Raw genomic sequence first — 19,450 nt, forward strand, 5'->3', positions numbered from 1 at the left:
AAATTTTCACTCTAAAATGTGTTATCATCACTGAGTGACTGATAACACTTTTATCTCACTGATATTTTAAGATGTTTCACTACATGTTATATAATAAAGTCATATATAGGATGTTAGGCCTTTTCATTTCCGATAAACATTATTTCAGATTTATAAAAATTACTTAAAATGCTGAATTAAAATTGTTTTTAAATAGCCATATAGGTTAGTAAATAGGTGTACATTATAGCTATTATATTACATTCATAAGCCTAACATTGCATTTAATGGGAATACAATTGATCCACGATGTAAGTATATAAATTAGTAAATGAGAACTGGACCGATTTCCCTAAAATGATATGCTTCTCCATATGTTATACAGTCGTTTAGTCACTATGTTAATCAAGATCAAAACCAGAGGCTAAACAAATGCAAGTTAACAAAGCTGTAATTGGTATTTCTTATATAAAAATCCCCATAATTATGATGAATCTGTGTATATGTAATTTGAAAATACTGAAAAGATGATGAACAAAATAGGAGTACTAATGCAGAAAATAGTATACTGGGTATCGAAGATCAAAAGAAAGTATACCAAAACATTTTTTATGTGAAACTGCACATTATAATCCTAGTAGTGTTGGTGAAGTGTGATGTTCACAATTGATTGTAGTTATTGTGTGCACCAGTGTTCATATCTCACAAAATGATTATACAGTAAAACCTCTCAAAACCGGAAACTCCTGTAACTGGAATTCTCTCAAAAATGGACGTTTTCCCAGTCCCTTTTAAAATATCAGTACAGAACATAACCTCTCGAAACAGGATACTCTGTCCCATGGGTGTCCAGATTAGAGGGTTTTTACTGTACTTTTTGAAATACAAAAGTTGCATCAAGTTGTTTTGCATCATTTTCCCCCCATTTTGAAAAACTGATCGTGGCCAAATTTGGTATGCTCAGCGGTAATGCTATATTCGTGGTGACCCATCTGCCATAAGAAAACCTCAAAAGATGTATTAAAGCACTTCTGTGACATATAGTCATAAACTGTGCCTCTCCTATTTATACATTGGGGGGGGGGGGGGTATTAACATGTCGTGAAATAGCTTCTATATCCATCATGTGACATAGCTTCTATATCCATCACGTGACAGCGTCTATATCCGTCACTGTAAGCTCCAGCCTGTAATGTCGACTTTGGTGGGTGGGTAATGATGGGTTTATTATTACTAGGTGTTTAAACAAGGAGTGCATATATGAACATTTGTAATTGGGTTGTTTTTATATATGAAGTTTACACTGGTCAAATATTTTACTAGTCCCATAGAGTTTTTGAATTATTGTAGTACATGCATTGAAAGAAGACATTGGTTTTCAATTTTTATAATATAAAATCTTTCAGGACTGCACTTTGTTTTTTCATGGCGTGACTGTATTATGTTAGTGATGTGGTATTTTGTTTAAGAAGTTACAGAGTAAGTAATGTGTTAAATATTAATGGTAGGAAGTGTGTAACAGCCAGAACTTGCTTATTTACTGGGGACAGAGTGACGTTGATCATGGTAGATGAAATAACCCGGTGTATAGTGGCAAATTCCATCTTTCTCCACAATATTTTATTGTCATCATGTTGGTAAGCATGTGGTAACTTGGAGAAGACAAATGTCGGTTCATCTTCAGATTCATCTAATATTTGGTGCAACAGGAACAGCCTCTTGTGTTGATTGTTATATACATTGTATGTATGTGTTTACTACCTATAACATTATCTTTATAAATCACACGTTGATATTTTGATAATTAATTAAAAATTTTTTTATTATTACCAGTGCTAGTTGTTTTATTTGCTAGTCCCGGCCTTGGAGTACTAAGTCATCAAACCAATCTGTCGAAGTGAGCTCCGTCATCTAGTGAATAAGCTGCTGGACAATCAAGCTGACGACAGTGGTTCAAATTCCGTCAAAGCTGGCTCACACATTCATTCATCTTTCTCATCTATCACCCTCTGCCTATCATTCTCATTATCTTAATGTAAAAAAAACCTTTCCAATTTCTTCCACAATTTCAATCCGTTTCGACCCTTTCTGTCAGTTTCCTCTGACTCTTGTCTTCTGAGCTGTCCATACCATCGCCTACCTGTCTCAACTTCTTCCACGGGTGCAGTCTCTGTGTATTTCCCTGCATCCACCTGGCATCCTCGTCCTCTACCGCTAATAAAACTGGTTTGACCCACGGTACTAACTACCGCTGGTAGTAGGGGTGCATAGTGGGTGGTTACAAGTGCCTCTTAACAATGAACGAAGTAACTACTGAATACTCCCCAAATGGTCAGACTAAGCCCACAGCTAAAAGCTGATGGGGGGAATGGCAGGTGTGTGGCACAGATAGCCACAAGAGACGAGAACCTGTCGTGGATAGAAAGACTGACTGGGATGTGGAGGTGGACAGCGAACGAAGTTGAAAGATAGGAGGAGTTGCCAGATCGGGAAGAAATGAGATTGAATTCAAAGGAGAGAAAGGAAAGGGGGCAGTGGGATTAAAAAAACCCACAGTCTGTCATGACCTGAAAGATTTTGGAAGAAAGACATTTGTGGAGATCCTCAGTAAAAAGACAGTACAGAGGAAATTCACAACAGTTTCTTCCCTAAGGAATCTTTTATATGTTACACAGGGTTCTTGCACATCCTGGAAAGCCTGGAATGTCCTTGAATTTTGTGATATTCAAATCCAGTCCTGGAGAGAGCATTAAATTTTATTGTGCCCTGAAAATTAAGGCCAAAAATCTGGTGGTTTATTTTTTTTGCGCATCGTTACTTTTGTTGTTCTCATAACCTGTCTAAATTCAGGCAACAATTTGTTACAAAAACATTCGATTGAACATTTCATGTCCTGGATTTTTTTTTTAATGTCCTGGAATTTTAAGTTTTTTTCAAGTGTAAGGACCTGATGTACTTTCTCACAGGTAGGACAGCACATACCATAGTCTTTGACATACCAGTCATAAGAACTGGTTGGAATGGCAATGGAAGAAAATATTTAACGATGCACTCAACACATTTTATTTATGGTTATATGGCGTCCGACATATGGTTAAGGACAACACATATATTGAGAGAGGAAACCTGCTGTCGTCACTTCATGGGCTACTCTTTTCAATTAGCAGCAAGGGATCTTTTATATGTACCATCCCACAGACAGGGTAGTACATACCACAGCCTTTGATATACCAGTCGTGGTGCACTGGCTGGAATGAGAAATAGCCCAATGGGTCCACCGATGGGGATCGATCCCAGACCGACCCCGCATCAAGCAAGCGCTTTACCACTAGCCTACATCCTGCCTCTGGTTGGAATGGGGAAAAAACAATCACAGAAGGTGTTCACCAAGGAGATTTGATCATTCGACCAAACACCTCACCTATTGCATATTGGACTTGACTAGAACAGTAACCATATGAATAAAGCTTTATTATGAGACCTGTTTTTACAGAAGAAGAAAAAAATCACCTTAATTATGTACATAAACATATTTAAAAGAGTTACCGGGTGAAAAAAAATTCAATATACAAGAACTGTAAATAAAAATTTGTACAAAATTAAAATGCTGATACACAAAAGTTGTAAAATGACAACCTCATAATATATTGCATAGTTTGGAATATTTGTAACAAAAAATATTGAACTTTGTTGAAAGAAAACACTGAACCAATTTATTGGGGAACCTAGGAGGATGTGTCACAGATAGATGTGCTTATATCTTTAGTGCAGGGGCAGTGCCAGGATTTTGTAAATGGAGTGGCGGGGGAGGGTCACAAAATTCTAAAAAGGGCAAAATTTTTATAGTTTTTAAAAATTTACCAAATGAGCCGAGATCTGAAAGGGAATGATATCTGTATGGGGTTCGAAGGCATGCTCCCCGGGAAAATTGTGAAATGATGCTCAGATGTGTTTTCTGAGCAGTTTAGTGCGTTGTTCATATGTGACTGTTGAATTAAAAACAAAAAATTCATTAAATGGGTGAGGGGGGAGGGTTACAGTACCCCAGTGATTCCCCCTCTGAATCTGCCCATGCAGTAGTTTAAGCATGGGTTAAATGATCGATTCACTGAGTAAATTTTGTGAACCTTTGTTTTGTTGCGCTTTGGTGGGTAAATGGGTAGGGTGGGGGGGGGGGCATAGGACCCCAGTGACTCCCCCTGGGTCAAATGATTTATTCCCTGAATGACAGTTCAGTGTGATGGGAAATATTAAATAACGATGATTCATCTCATTAATTAATCATCTGAATTTCAGCTGTCATCTGTCAACCTGCTATACATAAAATGACGATAAATCGGGTAAATATATTTCATAAACCTGTGTTTTGTAAATTAAATTTGGTATACGTTGTAACATCCTTGACAGTTCTGACTTGCTAACATTTCTTGTACAACAATATTTTAATGAAATTAAACGTATACATTATGAAAAACAAAATGTATATCAATAATTAAACAGTCAGGGCCGTAGCTAGGATTTTTTGTTTGGGGGAGGGCAACTGAGTAGTTAATAGTCGAAAACTCCTTAAACGGTTAAGAAGAAAAAAAAATTTAAGTTTCTATAATGCTTTCCAAAGTGTTTTCTGGGGGAGGCAATTGCAGTTGCCCCCCTCCCCCCCTTGCCCCCCTGCTAGCTATGGCCCTGAAAGTACCTGTCTTGAGCAAACAATCAAGGGAGTGGTCAAAAGCAACCGCTCAAGACAGGTTGCCTATCAATACTGGCTGCCACATTTAGTCTTTAAAATGTCTGGGAGGGTTTGGGTTTGTAACTGTCTGTAGTACAGATATTGGACTGAATGGGTACCGTACTAGTCTAGTATCTGTGAAGATTGCTTACTTAAAGGGACATACCCTAGTTTTTAAACACTAAGGCATATTTTTCACCTAGACCCTAGTTTCAACACGTAAAAATGGACACTAACTTTGGTTAATTTACAAACCTGTAACAAATTTGGAAACGAGAGTCTATGATGTTGAAATACTCTTAAAAATAGACTAAAATGCGACTCCATAACCATTACTTCTCAGACACGTGCATTTTTTAAAATATGAAAAATGCATTTCGTGATATTAGAAACACCAGGATGATACTTTGGTTGTACGGAAGTGGATAATCTAAATAATAAAATATAAGTAATATTTGATTTTCGTGATCATAAATGGCTCTAATAGTGAAAAATATGCCTTAGTGTTTAAAAACTAGGGTATGTTCCTTTAATGCATCTTGCCGCTGTTGTTTAAAATAGCATTTTTTATACAACAATAAACATTTACTGTGATGGCTAACTGTAATAGGCCTACAGGTATGTTACTGATTTGGGACCCAATTTAGGTGGCTGTTGTCCCTGTTAGTCAGATGATTGCTTATTATGAGCGCATTTACATTAAAAATTGTTTGGAAGGGGGGAAAAATGGCTGCCTAAGGCAGGCGTCTGCTAATTACAAATGACTGCAAGAACAGGTTTGACTCTAATATCAAAGGAAAATGATTTCAAAATTGATTTAATTAAAATTATTAATTAATTTGTTTTTTGGGTAAATTTATAATGTCTGAGAAAATCATTTGTTTTTTACCACAGAAAACAATGATATTAGCTTTGAGCAATAATTACGTATTATAACTTCATTAAAATAAGTTAAGAACTAAATGTTATTTACAATTAGAGGGATTCCAATGTGTCTCATTGTATAACCTACACATGATAATAAATATAGAATTGAACGGGCAAGATTCGCAAATATAATGCTTTTTAAAGACACAATTTTTTTAACATGATGCAAATCTAGAATTCTGAATACATTATTTTTTACAAAGATAAACAAACAATTATATATATTACCTACTTACTCATTATTGTTTACTATTACATGTTACACAATAATACAGGATGTAGAGTTTTACATACAGTGGTGTTTTAAAATAAACACATGGGGAATAATTCACAAAGCTCTCTTAAACTCTCTTAACAACATCACACCATCTTTGCAAAGTGTTTTTGTATTGCACAGTGAAATCACAAAGATCCAAGAGTTTTGTGAATTACACCATGATTTGTATTTCACAAATAATGATTTTTAATTACCACTTTTAATTTGACAAACTAGCAGTGTATGTGATATCCCGTTTGTTAGACCCATCGTTTAAAAACTGATTTACTTTTAACCAGTACACACGTGCACACTAAACAATTTTTTTTACATGAAATTCCAATCATGCCCTGGTACGATTGTTAATAAATACTAATACTGTTATTTTTTTACCAAATGCTGATAGTATAATATTAAAGCTAAACATGTACTGTACAGTAAAATATATGTATAAAGAATATTACCATAGCAATAATTTCTACCACGCCCTGTATTAATACTGATATTCTTTATAAAAATGCTGATAGTATAATATTAAAGCTAAAAATACACTGTAGTCCTTCATGCTAGGCTCAGACTACCAACTGCCACAACAATATTGACCAACTTTCTGTTCTCATGATTTTTATGACTGTCTATTTGCTAGTCTAAGCACTCTGACGATTCAATCTTCGTTGTATACAACTCCTACGACTGATTAGTTGTTAATCTGAGTGCACCTGTCGTAAGTTGGGAGTTGGGAAAATTACAATGCAATGGTTTGAGTTGGCCAACTTCATTGTAACAGTTGACAGTCTGATCCTAGCATCAAAATGTTCTATAGGTAAAGACAATGTTTTTTTCTAATATAATATATACAGGTACATACAATAATAACTGCTAAAGTTCTGAAACATATGCATTAGGACCCCAGTGGTAGAAGAACTACTGACAATCAAAGCTGGTTGTTGGCATCTGTGGATTCTCCACCTGATACTTGAACTTGAGCCAGTCTTCTTCATTATAGAATAAATACGAATCCATTGGTATTCCACACGTCACATGTTCATGCATCCACTTGTCCCTGGGGGAGACGTAGAAGCCGGGACCACTCCAGTGCCGCAGCCAGCCACTCTCCTGATATGGAAGAGCCTGAGCCACCGGTATCCCAGTGGTAGTGCGCAGCCCCTTCATACTGAAAACTGAAAGTGTACAGTTATAGTGTATAGCCTGAGCCACTGGTATCCCAGTGGTGGTGCGCAGCCCCTTCATACTGAAAACTAAAAGTGTACAGTTATAGTGTATAGCATGAGCCACCAGTATCCCAGTGGTGGTGCGCAGCCCCTTCATACTGAAAACTAAAAGTGTACAGTTATAGTGTATAGCCTGAGCCACCAGTATCCCAGTGGTGGTGCGCAGCCCCTTCATACTGAAAACTGAAAGTGTACAGTTATAGTGTATAGCATGAGCCACCAGTATCCCAGTGGTGGTGCGCAGCCCCTTCATACTGAAAACTGAAAGTGTACAGTTATAGTGTATAGCCTGAGCCACAGGTATCCCAGTGGTGGTGCGCAGCCCCTTCATACTGAAAACTAAAAGTGTACAGTTATAGTGTATAGCCTGAGCCACAGGTATCCCAGTGGTGGTGCGCAGCCCCTTCATACTGAAAACTGAAAGTGTACAGTTATAGTGTATAGCATGAGGCACCAGTATCCCAGTGGTGGTGCGCAGCCCCTTCATACTGAAAACTGAAAGTGTACAGTTATAGTGTATAGCATGAGCTACCAGTATCCCAGTGGTGGTGCGCAGCCCCTTCATACTGAAAACTGAAAGTGTACAGTTATAGTGTATAGCCTGAGCCACAGGTATCCCAGTGGTGGTGCGCAGCCCCTTCATACTGAAAACTAAAAGTGTACAGTTATAGTGTATAGCCTGAGCCACAGGTATCCCAGTGGTGGTGCGCAGCCCCTTCATACTGAAAACTGAAAGTGTACAGTTATAGTGTATAGCATGAGCCACCAGTATCCCAGTGGTGGTGCGCAGCCCCTTCATACTGAAAACTGAAAGTGTACAGTTATAATGTATAGCATGAGCCACCAGTATCCCAGTGGTGGTGCGCAGCCCCTTCATACTGAAAACTGAAAGTGTACAGTTATAGTGTATAGCCTGAGCCACAGGTATCCCAGTGGTGGTGCGCAGCCCCTTCATACTGAAAACTAAAAGTGTACAGTTATAGTGTATAGCATGAGCTACCAGTATCCCAGTGGTGGTGCGCAGCCCCTTCATACTGAAAACTGAAAGTGTACAGTTATAGTGTATAGCCTGAGCCACAGGTATCCCAGTGGTGGTGCGCAGCCCCTTCATACTGAAAACTGAAAGTGTACAGTTATAGTGTATAGCCTGAGCCACCAGTATCCCAGTGGTGGTGCACAGCCCCTTCATACTGAAAACTGAAAGTGTACAGTTATAGTGTATAGCATGAGCCACCAGTATCCCAGTGGTGGTGCGCAGCCCCTTCATACTGAAAACTGAAAGTGTACAGTTATAGTGTATAGCATGAGCTACCAGTATCCCAGTGGTGGTGCGCAGCCCCTTCATACTGAAAACTGAAAGTGTACAGTTATAGTGTATAGCCTGAGCCACAGGTATCCCAGTGGTGGTGCGCAGCCCCTTCATACTGAAAACTGAAAGTGTACAGTTATAGTGTATAGCCTGAGCCACCAGTATCCCAGTGGTGGGGCACAGCCCCTTCATACTGAAAACTGAAAGTGTACAGTTATAGTGTATAGCCTGAGCCACCAGTATCCCAGTGGTGGTGCGCAGCCCCTTCATACTGAAAACTGAAAGTGTACAGTTATAGTGTATAGCCTGAGCCACCGGTATCCCAGTGGTGGTGCGCAGCCCCTTCATACTGAAAACTAAAAGTGTACAGTTATAGTGTATAGCATGAGCCACCAGTATCCCAGTGGTGGTGCGCAGCCCCTTCATACTGAAAACTGAAAGTGTACAGTTATAGTGTATAGCCTGAGCCACCAGTATCCCAGTGGTGGTGCACAGCCCCTTCATACTGAAAACTGAAAGTGTACAGTTATAGTGTATAGCCTGAGCCACCAGTATCCCAGTGGTGGTGCACAGCCCCTTCATACTGAAAACTGAAAGTGTACAGTTATAGTGTATAGCCTGAGCCACCGGTATCCCAGTGGTGGTGCGCAGCCCCTTCATACTGAAAACTAAAAGTGTACAGTTATAGTGTATAGCATGAGCTACCAGTATCCCAGTGGTGGTGCGCAGCCCCTTCATACTGAAAACTGAAAGTGTACAGTTATAGTGTATAGCATGAGCCACCGGTATCCCAGTGGTAGTGCGCAGAACCTTCATACTGAAAACTGAAAGTGTACATGGTTATAGGTCATGTGCTTCTTGAAATATACGGTTATAGGTCACATAAATCTTCAAAGTGTACAGTTATAGGTCATGTGCGGCTTGAAATTGTACAGTTATAAATCATATATAATAGTTATAGGTCATATGTGTAATTATAAATCATATGGTGCTTAAGTGTAGAGATGCTGGTCATATGCTGTTTGAAACTAAGTGTAGGTTATAGGTCATATGTACTACATAGGCATTTACAGGTCATATGTGCTGCTTGAAAGTTATAGGTCATATATGTACTTGGAAGTACAATTAAAGGTCATGTGCTACTTGGCAGTAAGTAGTTATTATTGGTGGTACAGGTATATATGTTCCCTGAAAGTTACTGTGCTCAAAAGGCTGGAAATATCATTTTAACACATGAAATGGGTGGGAACGCCCTCTGGTGACATACTTGGGTGGGAACACTGGTGACATACCTGGGTGGGAACGCCCTCTGGTGACATACCTGGGTGGGAACCTCATCTGGTGACATACCTGGGTGGGAACCTCATCTGGTGACATACCTGGGTAGAAACACACTATGGTGACATACCGGTACCTAAGTGGGAATGCCCTCTGGTGACATACATGGGTGGGAACGCCCTATGGTGACATACATGGGTGGGAACCCCCTCTGGTGACATACATGGGTGGGAACCCACTCTGGTGACATATATGGGTGGGAACGCCCTATGGTGACATACCTGGGTGGGAACGCCCTATGGTGACATACTAGGGTGAGAACGCCCTATGGTGACATACCTGGGTGGGAACCCCCTATGGTGACATATCTGGGTGGGAATGCACTATGGTGACATATATATATATCTGGGTAAGAACTTCAACCCCCTCTGGATAGGTACAGTTAAACCTCTCAAAACCTGACCCTCTGTAAACCAGAATTCCCCCAAACTGGACATTTACAAAAGTTGTTTTTAAAAATTAGTACATAACTTAACCTCTCTAAACCAGATCCCTCTTAAACCCTGACATTTCTCTTGGTCCCAAGAGTGTCCAGTTTAGAGGGATTTCACTGTATATAAAACAAAAATTACCTTCCGCCCACCCGTGACATATTCTGAAATGGCCCTTACCTGGTGGTTGTTTTGCTTTGTCTCGTTTTCTCAGGAATGCTACCCAGTCATCTTCCGATTCAAACAGAATGGCATCTCTCCGTGTTTCCAGGGGCAACGACCTGTATTCGTGATAACTGATCCAGCGCAGTTCAGATGGCACGTAATACGCTGGCCCCTGATACGTGTAGGATTTTCCGTCACCACTGAAGTAGTTGTCTGTGGGAACCGGGTTGCGAGGTCCCCGCTCATGGAGAAATGTCCCTTTGCTTGTGCTGTACTGTCCTGGTGTGGTTACACGTGATATCGACTGTCTCGTGAATGTCTGAGACATAGTGCAGCTGAAATTTATCACTCTCAAATTGTTAATCAACTTAATAAAAATATTTAAAAATGGGGGTGGGGGGGTAAATATATTATTTTTAAAAATTAACAAGTATTTGTAAGTACAATTTAAACTGGTATTTACCATATGCTCTCCCCCTCCCCACCCCCAATTTGTTTTATTTTATAATCAGTTTTTTATTTTTTTTATTTGAGAGGCAGAATGTAACTCAGTAGTAGAGTGCTCACCTGAGGTGTCAGGGGCGGCAGTGTAAAAAATAGTGGTACGGTTCGTGGTTGCCAGACTTGCCTTTCAAATTTACTTGTAAGGACATTTTCACAAATACAACAAATATACCACCCACATACACACGACCATGGCCATACTGGCCATACCGTCTGCGCCGCCTCTGAGGTGTGATGGGTTGCTGGGTCAATTAACCTCTGTGTATTTTGCACAGCAGGCGTAAAAATGCAAAAAACGTTTTTATGTGTATTTGAGTTTTTTGAAGACAGAATCCAGCTTTGTCAGTATATTGACACATGTATAAAGAGGAAACTACCCCCTAACCCTAAATCTAATTATGACTGTAAAACTAAACATAACCCTTACAATTGGGGGGTAACGGTAAGATATTTTGTCACTGGCATAGGAAGGTGCCAAAAAGGGGGGGGGGGGGCACACTTTTACATTTACACACTTTTACACTATTATAAAGCAAATATAAAGCAAAATATCTGAAAAGTGGGGGGCACATGCCTCCCTGACTCCCCCACTTCCTACGCCAGTGTTTATCCCCCACATCAAAGGCTGTGGTGTGTGCTGTCCAGTCTGTGGGAAAGTGTACATAAACGATCGCTTGCTGCTAATGAAAAAAATGTAGCGGGTTGCCCCTCTAAAAACTTTGTTTTCAAAAATTACCAAATGTTTGAAATCTAATAGCTGATGATAAATAAATCAATGTACTCTAGAGTGGTGTCATTAAACAAAACAAACTTAACTTTTTGAATTTTTTTTGCATTATGTCATATTAAGCAATTAACTTCACCAGTGTTAGAATTAACTGTATGATAAGTACTAGTTTATATTTAGTTGTGCCAGGCAAACATTTAAGTAATCTTTTTGAAGATGACACAGGTTCAAAAACAAGTAAAATAACAACATAGCATAACAATGCTATGTTGTTAGTAAAAATGCGTAAACCTGTTGGGGGGCAGGCTGGTTTTTGTCCTAATTAAACGAAAATGCCCGATTCTGGATGACATATAATTTATTCATATTAGCATTACTGCTAAACTGCTATATCCAATGTAGGGTTGCAATCGAATGACTACACATTATTACATGGATTACAACTAATATTGTGGATAGAATGATGGAAATACACTTTAAAAAGTTTCAGGTCATCTCATTTTGCCCGAATACCTATATAATATTTGCCCATATTTTAGGATTTGTGACACCCCCCCCCTCCCTCCCCCACAACACACACACACACAAACACACTGCTCCCAAATCTTAGTTATGTCAGTAAATAACACTGTGGTTAAAAGACTAATCCTGACCATATATATATAAAATAACTCTAAACCTAAAGTTTGAAGTGGGAGGGGTGACAAGCACCCCCCCTCCCCCCGCCCTCCACTTCCGCAAAAAAGGAAGAAGAAGAAGAAGAAAAGAAGAGAGAAAAAGCACTTTTGCGTATGTTTTCTGGGTGAGGCGACAAATACTCCCTTGTCCCACCCACGGTATGGCCCTGCGGCTGCGTGCAGTGACATCAATGTAGGGCCTATCTAAACCATTTGAACTAAACAAATATCAAATATGAAACATTCTAAAAATATATTAAATAACTGATATTCTAAGAACAGTTAGCACCTTTCAAAGGGTTCAGCTTCGATTGTTGGGAAGACTGGTGTTACTTAGGCTTTGGTTGTCGTCAGAGGCCATACAGTAGAACTACTGTTTACATTTGCCTAGCAACCAGTTCCGGGTTTCTGGGATCACGCTACCTTCTCCGGCGGAGTTTGCTTGTCATTTACTTGTGCCCAATACAGTCAGGTTTGTTACCATTCCCATGAAAAATAGAGTTCAAAAGTGTCGTTATAATAAAATATTAGCTTTGCTATAATGATGATAATAATAATAATGGTAGTAAAACTAGTTTGCAGGTCATATTAGATGAAAGGGAGATAACTCTATTAATCTTAACGTTTATATAGGATACCGAGCGACCCAAAACACATTACGGATCGCTCACGGTGGTGTAGCCATCGGACTTAAGGCTGACAGGTATTGGGTTCGCATACCAGTACCGACTCCAATTCCGAGCGAGTTTAACGACTCAATAAGTAGGTGTAAGGTTACTACACCAACTGACCACTAACAGACTGGACAGTCCAGATAACTGAGGTGTGCCCAGAACAGCATGCTTGAACCTTAATTGGATATAAGCACGAAAATAAGTATAAATGACATGAAAAACCTTTGATTACGACCAATGTGGCTGGTGTAGTGGTTAAGACATGAGACTTGCGGCTCATAGATACTGGGTTCACATCCCGGTAACTTCTCCCACCCAGAGCAAGGTTTTAATAATGACTCCGTAAAGCCACTATAATGACCTCTCAGTAATATCTAACCTGTCCTAGACAGACATCTCAGATAGCTACGGTGTGTGCCTGCAATAATGTGCTTCAACTTTAATTAAATATAAGCAGAAAAATAAGTTAAAATGGGTGGGTTTTGGGTGGATGGATGGATAATTAAATGGTTGGATTGATATCGATGGATAGATGGATGGTGGGTTTTGGGTGGATGGATGGATAGATGGATGGATGGATGAATGAATAGATGGGTGGAGGGATGGATAATTGAATGGTTGGACTGATGTACGAACAAACTGCTGAGATATATTGCAACTATCACCATCTCTAATAATAATCATGAATGTGTTAAATAAAAAACCTTTAAAGGCACAGTCCTGAGTTGACAACCATTGTAAAATGTTTCCGACCAACAGACCCTTTTTGATGAATTAACATACAAATTAAATCCATTTATTATTTAAAATACCAGTGTCTGTTAAAAGGTGTTTGTTATTGTCCTAATGCTTGTATTAGTCCAAACTGGATTTTACCTCCCAATAATTTTATACATATGAAAAACTATGTATCATAAAGTAAAGTAAAAACTGAATGCTACAAACATTAGTATACAACAGCAAAGACATTCGATATACAGACACTGGTATTGTAAACAAGAAAATATATTTAGTATGAAATAGTAGTCGCCATCAAGGCTCTGTTACCGCAAACATCTTACAATGGCTGCAAACTCAGGACAGTCCCTTTAATGTTTCTTAAAAACATTTTTGTCACTTGTGAAATATTGTTACTATTATATAAATTATAATTGTGCTAGGATATTGTAACCATTATAACATGGGGTTTTGTTTCCTTTTTTTTCTGGGTATTGTTTTCTTGATGTTGATATTATTATTCATGTCTGTATAATTCATATACGGAAATAAATGAATTGAATTGAATTGTTTTGCAGAAACATGTATCACAGTTTGCCGAAACCGTACTATTCGACTCCCACTCACAATTACTTCTCTGGCGATATAAAGTCACGGGTGTGGACGAGTCCACGCTACTACGTTCCGTCGGAGAGAGACTGGATCTGTTACCATGACTACAGGAGTCTTCCCAGCTTAACGAAACGGGATGCCATCGACTTCCAGTCTGAGGATGACTGGGTGAGCTTTATGCGCAAGAGAGACACGCCTATAGGTATAAACATTTGTTTTGTTTAATGATACCACTGGAGCACATTTAATTATTAATCACCGATTATTGGATGTCAAATATTTGGTAATTTTGATATATAGTCTTAGAAAGGAAACCTGCTACATTTCCCATTAGTATAGCAAGGGATCTTTTATATGCATTATCCCACATACAGGATAGCACATACCACAGCCTTTGATATACCAATCGTGGTGCACTGGCTGGAACCTATCAACAGTCACATAGGTAAAAAACTTCTTGTAATTCTTGTATAAATATTCCTGTGGCATCAGCACTAGAAAGTGTATGGAATATCCAAAATGGTTGTGTGTGGGGGCCTGCATGTGTGTGCAGGCATGGATGCAGGATTTCTGAAAGGGGGGTATCCAAATGTGATGACTGATCTCTCCTTTTACACAGAACCGTTAATATAATCATGTTTCCCGTTAAAGGTTATGGTAGGTTTTGAAAAGGGGGTAGGGGGGGGGAGGGGTCCAGACCCTGGATCTGCTACTGGTGTGTGTGTGTGTGCATGATATGTTGCCTAGCTCATAATGCATTAGCTTAAGGCCTATAATGATGTGTCTTTTTCTTCAGTTCTCATTAAAAATGCTGTGTTATTAGTGACTTGTATGAATCTTCTGAGACACATTTCTAAAGTATTGATATCTAATGAATAGTTGTAATTGTGTAGTAGCTTCCTTCTGACCACCACTAAGTTAGCAGGCTTTCTGCAGGGTCTTACTGTGGTTAGAAAGTAAAGTAAGGTCAACGTTTAATGCAAGAATAATTTCACTTCAGATTCAGTACTGTCCATGACTACCATGTTAAATATTGCTACAAGTGTAGTTTTATTTAGGACTTTACCACAAGAATAATTTCACTTCAGATTCAGTTCTGTCCATGACTACCATGTTAAATATTGCTACAAGTGTAGTTTTATTTAGGACTTTACTGCAAGAAAATATTTTAACTTCAAATTCTATATACAGTGAAACCCTCTAAACCGGACACCCTCAGGACCAAGTAAAATGTCCAGTTTTAAGAGGTATCTGGTTTAGAGAGGTTAAGTTCTGTACTGATTTTTTAAAAACAGGACCGTGAACACGTTTTTGTTTTGAGGGAAGTCCGGTTTACAGAGGTTTCACTGTAATACTGTTCATGACTACCATGTTAAATATTGCTAAAAGTGTTGTTTTAGTTAGGACTTCACCACAAGAACATTTTATCTTCAGATTCAACATAATATTGTTCATGACTACCATGCTAAATATGACTGCAAGAGGTTTTTTTATTCAAGACTTCTATTTCTCATTCCAGCCAGTGCTCCACAACTGGTGTAACAAAGGCCATGGTATGTACTATCCTGTCTGTGGGATAGTGCATATAAAAGATCCCTTGCTGCTAATCGAAAAGAGTAGCACATGAAGTGGTGACAGCGGGTTTCCTTTCCTAATATCTGTGTGGTCCTTAACCATATGTCTGATGCCATATAACCGTAAATAAAATGTGTTGAGTGTGTCGTTAAATAAAACATTTCCTCCTTTTTCTTCTTCCTTATTCAGGACTTTACCACAAGGACATTGGCATCAAGCCATGTGGAATCCCAGCTCTCAGACTGTCCGGATACACGCGCAATCTGCCAGGCATGCCCCCGAGGAAGATTTTTGAGAATCCGTGGCCAAGACAGGACGCCTGGGTCCCACCCGTGAGGGCTCCCCGTGGGGAATACTATGGTTACTACCATGAGGCCATCGAGAATGAACGGCTGTGCAGAAAGAAAGGCTATCCGACCAGTATGCGGATTGAGCCCCATGATGTTCCCAAATTTCTTCACTATTCAACAGCAGGTGTCACAGAAAACTAAGTGGAAAACACGAGGAAGAAAACAAGAACACTTTCATGCAATTAATGCATACAACTTGCCAGGGAGAAAACAAATTATAAAAAGTTTCACTAATGATGACCTCTAAAAGATATGAGGCTGTTTAAGACAGGTTCGTCTGTAATGAATTGATTATTTGAGAGAAAGGTAAGCTGGCTGCATAACACAGGTAGTTTCCGGAGCAGGATTGAGTGATTTCTTTGTGAGTACATTGGAACTGATTGCTCAGCTTACCTTTATCGGTTGGGAGAACTCAGAAGAATTACCAAAAGCATTCAATTTTAATGATGTAATATTATCAACAATCCCTCCACCCAAACCCACAGTCCCATTCCACAAGTTGCTTGTACAAATATTTTTTATATTCGATACAATTATTTTATAAAATTTGAGCTGACTGGTTTCTTTGCTTAGCTTATTGGTACCTTAGAGAAATTAAAATAATGATACATCTTCCCAATTCCTTGATTTAATTTGACATCTATTTCTTTACTAATATTGTTAGACTGGAACAGACTGGTCAGATGTTAGCAGACCGAAGAGTCTTCCACATACTCGGCCATCACAGTTTTTTCCACTTGGAATGTACATTGATAATCTTAAACAAGTGGTCACTAGCTACCATTTATCTTAAGAGTTGTTTCAAAATATTTCAAGAACAAATAAGCTGGATACATTTTAAACAATCAGTTTCAGATAAATGAGTGTAATATTCTGTTTGTTAGATATTCTCAAAAAACTGCATTAAATTTTTTTAAATCTTTTCCAAAAGAAACTTTTTACAGCACTTGTGCTTGCAGTTAACTAATATACATCACAGAGAAATTTGTCAGTTTCAGGTTAACTAATACATGTACATATCAAAGAGCAATCTGTTTTGATCATGTTTATTTCATTGCATGGTGTGGCTTTAGTGTTTAGCAATGGATCATCACCATGGAGCAGCCAAGCCAATAAGATGTTTTAAAATCACTTTCCCACTAGTGGGATATATTACTATGTGATACCAAAAATGTCTCATTGTATTTTCTCCAACAGGTGTGTAAGATATATATTTTCTATATTTTATTATTGTATAATTATGTTATTAAACTTGATGGACTGGTATGATGGTTGAGAAGGCAGTTGTTTGGTGAGAAATAATTGTACATATATTTCTGTATTTATGTTATCAAATGGAAGAGATTAATTGGTTTGTTAACCTGAAGGTTGGGATAAATTGGCAGGAGCCTAGCTTGGTATTTTTAGGTAGTACGCAGACTTTTTTGGTGATAGAATAAAACACTATTGGCTGTGCATTTACATCATATATTTTAATTTAAAAAGTATTTGTAATCTCAGGTTGTATGTAGCTGCGTACCTGCGTATATGGAAGCTAGGCCCCTGAATTGGGCAAGAAGATTAACCCACTGACCTCATCAGCATTTGAATTTACCAGTGTAGCCCCACTTCTCATTCCAAGATTTGCTTGTACATACATTTATGTGTTAATGTTAACAAACCTGAATTGTATGGTCGATTATGTCTGGCTTACAGTACACAGAATGGTTTGGGGGTAATTTTGTCCCCTTCTCTTTGAAAACCCCCACCACCACCCCTCAAAAAAAAATCTTACCATCCCTGGTTACACATTATTGATAGATTCAGTTTCCCAATTACACATTATTTTTATATTCAATTTCCCAATTACACATTTATATATATGTTAATCCTATATTTGATCATGCAATGCAATATAGAAATGGAAAAAGTATTACTAATTATTGTTGTTGTTTTTAATGTAAAATGATACCTGCAGTTAATTTAATTAATATAGTTCAAGCTTGTTATCAATATTTGGTTGTTGGACCTTACTGTACGTTCACAATCATGTTGTTTTTCTTCTTGCAGAACAAAATATTATTAAATTTGAACATTTTGTTCTACTGGATTTTTTTGTTTGTTGTTGCTAAGATATTAGAGTAATATACAAGCAAGGAAATAAATATTATAGATTCCCATCAATATGTGGTCAAATTCTAAACCCAACCCATGGTTTGTTGGAGGGGGGGGGGGGGGGGGGGGGTGTTCTTTTTTCAGTGAAGACAAATTCCATTATATAAATCAATTATATTAATTATTCACAACTGAATTATGTTCCACTGTCAAATCCACATAATATGTCTGATTCTGGATCTAGATTCTGCAATTCATTGACAGATATTGGAGATGGGGGTGGGGGTAAATGCCCATTTTATGTGCTTTTTTATTTTATTTTTTTAATTCTTCATCCACAATATATAATACTAAATTGCCCTGAAACTCATCTCTGAGAATCTTTATTTCAAACTTTCCTGGGAGCATGCCCCCCACCTCCCCTTACAGATCACACTCCCTCCCCTTACAAATCACACTCCCTTTAGGAATTGGCTCACCACTAGAGCGCATTGATTTATTAATCATTGCCTGTTGGCTGTCAAACATTTGGTAATTCAGACATATACCTGTAGTCTTAGAGCAGAAACCCATCACATGTTTTGCATTAGTACCAATGGATGTTTTCATATGCACCATCCCGCAGACAGTATAGCATAAACCACAGCCTTTGATAAACCAGTCGTGGTTCACTGGTTGGAACGAAAAGTAGCCCAAGGGGCACACTAATGGGAGTCAATCCTAGATTGACTGTGCATCAAGCAAGTGCTTTTTCACACAGTTACCTCCCACCCCATGAAAAATAAAGAAACTACCACTTAAAAGGGTACATAGAAATAGAGATTTAATAACTGCCAGTTGTAACAGGGTGGGATGTAGCCCAGTGGTACAGCGTTCGCTTGATGCGCGGTCGGTGTGGGATCGATTCCCATCGGTGGACCCATTGGGCTATTTCTCGTTTCAGCCAGTGATCCACAACTGGTATAACAAAGGCTGTGGTATGTACTATCCTGTCTGTGGGATGGTGCATATAAAAGATCCCTTGCTGCTAATTGAAAAGAGTAGCCCATGATATGGCGACAGCAGGTTTCCTCTCTCAATATCTGTGTGGTTCTTAACCATATGTCTGATACCATATAACCGTAAATAAAATGTGTTGAGTGCGTCATTAAATAAAA

At 38.6% G+C, this 19,450-nt stretch overlaps 2 protein-coding genes across 2 annotated transcripts; one reads left to right on the top strand and one right to left on the bottom strand.

The window, feature by feature from the left end:
* Positions 1-5,173: 5,173 nt before the first annotated feature.
* LOC121380719 lies at positions 5,174-12,695 on the bottom strand. The gene is made up of 3 exons (XM_041509670.1): positions 12,561-12,695; positions 10,379-10,698; positions 5,174-7,069 (listed from the first exon to the last, which is right to left on the bottom strand). The coding sequence occupies exons 2-3, from the start codon at positions 10,689-10,691 to the stop codon at positions 6,813-6,815; spliced, it is 570 nt and encodes a 189-aa protein (XP_041365604.1). The 5' UTR covers positions 10,692-10,698; positions 12,561-12,695; the 3' UTR covers positions 5,174-6,812.
* On the top strand, positions 12,612-18,285 carry LOC121380720. The gene is made up of 3 exons (XM_041509671.1): positions 12,612-12,743; positions 14,241-14,476; positions 16,039-18,285. Exons 2-3 carry the CDS (start codon positions 14,245-14,247, stop codon positions 16,338-16,340), a joined length of 534 nt encoding a protein of 177 aa, XP_041365605.1. The 5' UTR covers positions 12,612-12,743; positions 14,241-14,244; the 3' UTR covers positions 16,341-18,285.
* Positions 18,286-19,450: the final 1,165 nt, after the last annotated feature.

Source organism: Gigantopelta aegis, chromosome 9 (genome assembly GCF_016097555.1).
Source record: "Gigantopelta aegis isolate Gae_Host chromosome 9, Gae_host_genome, whole genome shotgun sequence".
In the NCBI taxonomy this organism is placed as follows: Eukaryota; Metazoa; Mollusca; class Gastropoda; order Neomphalida; family Peltospiridae; genus Gigantopelta; species Gigantopelta aegis.